The 7,585-nt window shown below is 45.8% G+C and overlaps 1 protein-coding gene across 1 annotated transcript; it reads right to left on the bottom strand.

Moving 5' to 3' along the window:
• Window positions 1-1,666: 1,666 nt before the first annotated feature.
• Window positions 1,667-7,002, bottom strand: fbxo21 (F-box protein 21). Its single transcript, XM_061279108.1, has 12 exons — window positions 6,718-7,002; window positions 5,974-6,109; window positions 5,392-5,501; window positions 5,036-5,157; window positions 4,659-4,805; window positions 4,447-4,586; window positions 3,851-3,990; window positions 3,600-3,779; window positions 3,269-3,401; window positions 2,995-3,185; window positions 2,761-2,918; window positions 1,667-2,566 (listed from the first exon to the last, which is right to left on the bottom strand). Exons 1-12 carry the CDS (start codon window positions 6,972-6,974, stop codon window positions 2,376-2,378), a joined length of 1,905 nt encoding a protein of 634 aa, XP_061135092.1. The 5' UTR covers window positions 6,975-7,002; the 3' UTR covers window positions 1,667-2,375.
• Between the last annotated feature and the right edge of the window lie 583 nt (window positions 7,003-7,585).

Genomic DNA, 7,585 nt, shown 5'->3' with positions numbered 1-7,585 from the left:
AGTTTTTGGTCATTTTCAGTTTTGCAGGAGCTAAAACTTTTCACGCAGGTGAACTTAACGAGGGAATCATGGAAAAATGTTGGAATGCGGCCCCGAGGACTAGAGCTTGACACCTGTGACCTTTGACCATGATATTTCCCCAATAAAGTGACCTGTTATTAGGTACACTTGAAAACGATGGTGTACCTAATGGAGTGTCTGTGTGATTCCCTCGTTAAGTGCACCTGCGTGAAAAGTTTTAGCTCCTGCGGAACGTGAAAGTGACCAAAAACTTTTCACGCAGGTGCGCTTAACGAGGGAATCATGGAAAAATGTTGGAATGCGGCCCCGAGGACTAGAGCTTGACACCTGTGACCTTTGACCATGATATTTCCCTAATAAAGCGGCCTGCTATTAGGTACACTTGAAAATGGCAGTGTACCTAATGGAGTGTCCGTGTGATTCCCTCGTTAAGTGCACCTGCGTGAAAAGTTTTAGCTCCTGCAGAACGTGAAAGGAGCTAAAACTTTTCACGCAGGTGCGCTTAACGAGGGTAACTTGGAAAACATATTGGAACGCGGCCCCTCGAGGACTGGAGGTCGACACCCCTGGTTTAAGTGAAAAGTGCCACACCCGCTCTCACCCCCACTTTCTGATTGGCTGGTTGATCTGTGACATCAATCAGACACTCCTTTAGGTACACCGCCATTTTGAGGTGTACCTAATAACAGGCCAGTTCATTAGGGAAAAATCATGGCCAAAGCTTAACTGAAAGTGAAAAGTGCCACACCCGCCCTCACCCCCACCTCCTGATTGGCTGGTTGATCTGTGACGTCACACGGACACTCCATAACTTTATGCATTTTTTGTATGTGTCAAGAATGTGTATTTGACTACTTGCTCTTTATTTGGGGGGACACCAACACATACATATTGTCATATAAAGCAGTTAACCAAATGTCAAATTTTTGTTTTCATGCCCAAAAAAATAACAAGGAATAAAACACCAGACAAGTTTGAACAGGTTTTAATGTTTATTAAAATAATAATAATAATAATAATAATAAAAGTACATTTCAAACCAGCAATCTAATGTGAAATTGCAGAAAATATATTGGATAACAATATTTAGGCATATAGATCCGTTGATGCACGGGAAGGCAGTTCACCCATTAACTTGTTGAAAGTCAGGATTCGTTCCCTCACTGATCCGTTATCGCGATGAACTGGAAATGCGAATCACTCGCTCACTGATTCGTTCACTCACAGATTCGTTCGTTGGTGAATAGGAAATGCAATTCACGACTCGTTCATGAACGGCAAGGGACGTCATTTTCTTCTTCGTTTAGTTTTACGGCGAGGTGGCACCAGCTTCGATGAGCATTACTGACACCTACTGGTTGAAGTCATATGACTTGAAAAAAGAACGAATCACACAATAAACCAACTTACAATAAAACTTGGGTGCATAATAAAATAAAAACTCCAAACTACACTTTCGTTAAATACCGCTAGAGGTCTGTCGACTGCCTCGTCGACTTTAAGATATTGGAGAGTGTGTAGTTTGTTTTAAAAAGAAGATTTCAAGCGGTCAGATTAAACACAAAGCCAAACAAGTGCAGTTATGATCCTTTTGTACATAAACGGTGCATCAACACATGCAGATGGACAAAATATAAAATAGAGCCAGAGTACAGGTAGGTTTTTATATAAAAATAATTTACTTGAGGAACAAATAACAGACACTTAGTAATAAATAACCTTCAGGTAAGAACAATATTTCCTCAGTCTCATTCCAATCCCCCTTCTCGATTAGAGCGCTCATATTATGTAACCCCACTTAGTGGTTTAAATCATTTGAATAGTTTAGTTCTTTTTGACGGGTCGTTACCATCCTAAATTTACTGTTAATCTTCTTGGCTTCAAAAGTTAACTTTGTCTCTCCTTTTAAGTTAGAGAATTAATTACACAATAATTAGAATTTACCCTTCAGGATGACAAGACAATGACTGGATTTTTGTATTTTTCTCATGAATCTTTTTTTGTATTTGCTTTAGTAGAGTACATTTGAAAATATGGTTAGATTTCTTTTTTAAAAAATTTCATTCCGAGTGTCCTACGTCATAACGCAGTACACCAGAATGAATGCAAAACTGGCACATGCACACACGACACAAATGTTAAATATGAATGATTACTGCTAGTTGGTTGATGTTTCTAATAATTTGGCTGCCTTGGTTCTCTACACAAGAGGGTCAAAACCCAATCCTTTAAAACAATCAAACAAAAAAAAACTTTGCATGAGCCATTGTGGGTGTACCTAATAAAGTGGCCGGTGACTTTTTTTTTTCTTTTAAATCTCCCTGCTGGACGTGAGCGAACGGCTAATGTTGTGGCTACAAGGGTGTGGGCGGGCGCACGTGCGGGTAGAAGTGGCGCGTTGTCTCCTCTGTGTGGTCCGGGTCATCGGGGTAGCGCGTCCGCAGCTCATCGTTGGCAACGTAGTGCGTGTGGGCAAACTCGCAAAAGTAGCGACCCACCTCAGGGTGCCCGATCTCCAGGGGGGCTGGATGGAGCTCCAGGTTCTCTGAAAAAAAAAAAAGGATTGGACTTGAAAAAAAAATGTTTGTGACAGTCTTTTATGATAACTGAGTACTTTGTTACTGAGTAAAATATATACCATAATAACAAACCCAATATTCATCCGTCTTCCGAACCTCACAAGGGTCGCGGTCATGTCAGAGCCTCTCCCATCTTTTGGGTTTAATCGGATCGCTTTACCTTGCGCGGCGTATCGGCAGGTGCCGTCCTGCACCAGGACGTTGAAGAAAGGCTGCTCTGCGCCATCAGGCAGCTGGTGGACCCTCATGGTGGTGATCCACTCCTGGCTCATGGTGCACTTGGGATCCCAGCCGTAGATGACGCAGTTGTAACCCGACCTGCGACGCAGGAGAGGTGGGCAAAATGGACAAGAGTGGCTGGGGAGGCGCTGCTGAGGTTGCCCCCGTAACACACCTCTTGTGTTTCATGACCAGGCCCACGGAGTAGCGGACCTCCCGATGGTCGGCCGCTCCGCGCTGCTTCACTTCGGGGGCGGGGGGGTGCTTCATGTGCTGGATGTGTTCCAGCGTGTGCTGCACCAGGTAGCCCACTGCGCCATGCTGGGACGGGTCCAGCGCCTGGATGTGCTGTAGGATGTCTAGAACCTGCCCGGGACCCATCGAGGGAGGGAGGGAGGAGCAACGTCGGTGAGAGCAAGTACGTGTGAAGTACGCGTGAGAGGAAGCACCTTTTCGGGCCAGATGCCGAGGTGGAAATAAAGCCTGGCCTGGAGCAGAAGGTAGGGAACGTTGTCGGGGTTGATGGTGAGGAAAAGGTCCAGGGTGTCCCTCAGGAGCTGGTAAGACTTCTCGTTGATTTCCCTCCACAAAGAAAGCAAAAGAAAACCAGCATCTATCGAGTTGGTCTTCTTTCTCGTACTGGGCGGCACATGGCTAATCAATGCGTCGCCGCTCCATGGCTGGAATTCTGCGTTGCAATGACGCGACAGACTTGCGGCGCCTCCCCCCTTTTGCTTTGGCACGCACACACCAAACGTAGGCAATCAAGTGAACCCGTACCCTCTTTTCCCGATGTTGAGCAGGTTTCCCACCATCCTGAGCAGCACGTCGACGGTACCGATGCCGGTGTAGTAGTTGGCGCTGGCCTGGTGCCCGATGAGGTACTCGCACTCTTTGGCCGTCATCTGCTTGCCCTTGCCGAAAGCGTCGACGTACACGTAGTCGTAGATGTCGTCGCTCCTGCGGAAAGTGGGCACGCAGTGTTGAGCGTGCAAAACTGTGGATGAAAACCAAGCGTTGCCTTCAAGTACCTTTGTTCGCCGCTTTGGCACCAGCGCAGCAGGAAGTGGCTGGGGAAGTTGACGGGCTCCAGCTTGACGCCCAACCTCTGGGCCAGCGTCATGTAGAGCACCGAGAGGCTTATGGGGATGCCCTTGCGGCGGAGCAGCACCTGCGACACAACAAAATGGGTCCCATGGGCTGTCCATACAGTTCTTATACAAATTGATCAAATGAGTCATTTTGATCACGATTAATACATTCGGTGGCCAGCCACACTGGTTTTACTTTATAAGAAGACAAAAGTGAATAAAATACAATATCAAGAGGTTAACAGGTTGCGTCATGGTTGCGACGCCTTAGTGTGTGCAGGACTTGGCCACCGGGGGGCAGTGTACTAGTGCTCAAGATAAAAACGAACGACAACCGTGTAATGGTCGATAAAGACAATTGTCTGCAATTTTTTTATTTTGTCCATCTGCATGTTTTGATGCCATTTTGCGTCGTGTGTTAGCATTAAGCTAGTGGCTTTGAAAAAGGTTGTGTGGTCTTTTGGCTTTGTGTTTAGTCTGACAGCTTGAAATCTCCCTTGTAAAACTACAAACTCCCCCAATATCTTGAAGTCTACCTGGTGGATGTAAGAGTTGAGCGGGTTGTAGTAGTCCACTTGGTCGCCCTTGAACTGCAGCTGGTCGTACAAGACGTCATTGAGGGCGCAGAGGACCTGCCGCTGGAGCTCAAAGTCCTGCAGCGGAAGACGCTTGCCCCCTACGAGACGGCAGAGTGGGTATCAGCCCCCAGGACGGACATTTTGACTGGCTTTTTCTTTTGCCAAATCACCTGGAGCCACGCAAAGGCTAGGGTGGGATGGATTCTTCACCCGCAGCGTCTTCTTGACCTTCTCGGCGATGTCGTCCAGCTGCGCCGAGATCCCGTCCGACGTGACATCGGCCAGCGGGTTACAGTATTGGTCCACCAGGACGGCACCTGGACACACGTGGGCGTACTTTTGCGGTAGCTGTTTGGACTGAGATGATTACAATTCCTCATTTACATGTAAGCTGACTCCTCTAGGAAGGGATGCCCTCTGAAGGAACCCGGAGAAGTGACAATAAAATGATCTGGAGATGGATTCTAAGATTTAAACAAAATGGCTGACCTCCTGTGTGTTTTCAGTCACGCCATCGAGAGGCTTGCTCCAATGGTGGTTTTCTCACCTGCGAGCGCCGACTGCTGCTCGGGCGGCTGCTCCAGGAAGCTCTTGAGAGCGTGCAGAATGTTCTGTTGTCTCAGGAAGTAAAGGATCTTCTTTGCGTAGTACTTCAGCGTCAGGCTTTTCCTTTGTGGGGAGTGCAAATCGGCATTTTAGCAAATGCTCTTGTAATAGGAGAAGTACAAATCAAAGTGATTTACATCCAAAGATAACGACCACAAACGCTGTTACTTGTTTTTAACGTTGGGGAAAAAAAAGAAGCATTTTTAACAGCACGGGTAAACTGGGGGCACTCTTAAGTCAAGGGGAGCGAGCAATGTACTTGTCGCCATGGGCTAGAAACACAAAGAGGCGTCTAACCTCTTATCAGCCTCGAGGATAAAGAGCAGCTCATCCTCGCAGAAATGTTCAGGCAACCCCAGCGATTCAATCTCCGCAAAAGTGTCGCCCAGCACCTGGCCGATGCATGGCTGGAAGAAAAATCGGTTTCAAGGTACTCATTTTGCTCATAGCGCGCTTTGCATTTTACTATATTGTGGATTTTTTTTGGGGTTTCACCCATTTACCACAGGCAAGTCCTAATTCAGAGCTTGTATGTGTTGCTGTGCAATGTGTTTAGGTAGCAGTTGTGTGAAGGTTTCTCATTACAGTAACATTGGCCCGAATATGGTGGTTGCCATTTAGTGTTAGCGCTAAGCTAGTGCACATGGACTTTTGTAGAACAAAACGATAGTTTGGTTGAATCTTTTTTTTTTTTTTTTAAATATACAATGCTCAATGCTCTGTGTATGGTACTGCTCCATATATGTTTAAGTAGCAGTTGTTTAGAGATGTACAATTACCTTAACGTTTGTTAGCCCATTAGCCCTCCAACATTACTTTTGTGGACTTGTTTTCTTATGTGGTTTGGTGTTTAAACATGCAACATTTAATTCTCTTCACCACTTCCATGAAGAAGCGCTGGGAGATGGACTCCACCGTCCTCCGGATTTGGATGCCCACCCGATGGCGCGATTTGTACTCGAGCAGCCAGTCGCAGCTCTCGTTCTGCGGATAAAACCTCTGCAACCGCGGCCATCTGAAAAGTGTTGTGAGAATGGAACTGTAAAATAACCTTACAAATTTGACGTCACAACTTCCCAACTCTCTAAATGTGAGCGTACTCCTCGTGGATTTAATGAGTTGTTGTATGTGTGTCCACACAATTTGAAGGGCATCAGATCAATTGCGCAAATACAATAAGCTTGTTGGTGAAAATGATATGTGTACAGTATTTTGCCTGGACCAAAATTGGGTTATTTAGTTCTTTGGCTTCTGTTGAGAAGAGAAGGTGGATGAAAACTGAAGATCATCTGCCGACTCCTGATAAGTTTGATCAATTCACTCCTGAAATGATGCCTACCAAGTGATATTCAAGGTCATTTAAGTAAATGTGTTTTATAACTGGCTGCAATGGAATTTAAAATAATAATAAAGAAAATAACAATAAATCAATTTTAAAAATATGCTTCATCTCTTCACAACGGTGATGCATCATATTCACGTAAAGCTGTGACAGTGAATGGGCACTGAACCAGGAAAAGGACACAAGACATTAAGATTCAGGACATTACTGATAATATTAATAATCATAGAGGATTATTATTACTATAGTCATATTAATCATCTAACAGCAATTGTGCCGACCTGAGTTTATACTGGTGCCCCCACACCTTTCCTCGGCCGTGGCAAACGTCGCGCAGGCGGAGGCAGCAGCAGGACACATTACAAATGTCGACGTGGTCGAGCACGGGCAAACACAAAATGTGTTCCAATAACTCAGTGGGCAAATCAGTCAACTTCTCGCCGCGGCGGTCTCGATTTACGTGCCCGGCTTCACTGCCGCTCCTGGCCTTCGTCCCGGTCGGGCTCGGCAGCCGCTCCCCGGCGACACAAGTCGCCATCTTATCTGTTTACCCCGATTACCTCATCGCCCTGGCCCCGCCTCCTTATGGCGCAGGGGGCTGGACGAAAAAGAGGGGTGGAAAGAAGTGATGTGTCCTGATTGGTTGTTTGCAGGAGAGGGCGGGGCAAGATGCATTTACTGCCTATGTACAGCGCCGCGAACTTAATCAAGGTTCAAATTCAAGAATGTGATAAAAAAAAGTCGTTATCCTTTGACAATAATGTAAAATGGTGAGGGTTAGCAACATTTTCCACGACGACCTGAACACAGAGCAAACATTTTTGATCAAACAAAAACCCACGGATTGAATTTGCCATTATGGTGAAAGTCACTAGATGGCAGCAGAGCGCTGTGGAGGTAATACTAATCACCGTTGCCATTCCACTATTATCCGAAAACTGCTGCATCCTGACGAGGGTGAAGCGGGTGTGATGCAATTCCATCAACATTTTCCAACTTTAGAGATCCTCAAATGGCTGGCGTTGCAAAAAAAAAAAAAAAAGTTGGGGACTGCCGTACTGTGCTAAATAAAAAGTGTGTCAACTATCTATGAATCAACATCAGCGCAGTTTTCATGAAAAAGATCATGCTGATGGATGATTTGATCTT

Source organism: Syngnathus typhle, linkage group LG5, assembly GCF_033458585.1.
Source record: "Syngnathus typhle isolate RoL2023-S1 ecotype Sweden linkage group LG5, RoL_Styp_1.0, whole genome shotgun sequence".
Taxonomy (NCBI): Eukaryota; Metazoa; Chordata; class Actinopteri; order Syngnathiformes; family Syngnathidae; genus Syngnathus; species Syngnathus typhle.
The sequence above is the reverse complement of the archived record's forward strand: the minus strand, read 5'-3'. Positions and strand labels throughout refer to the sequence as shown.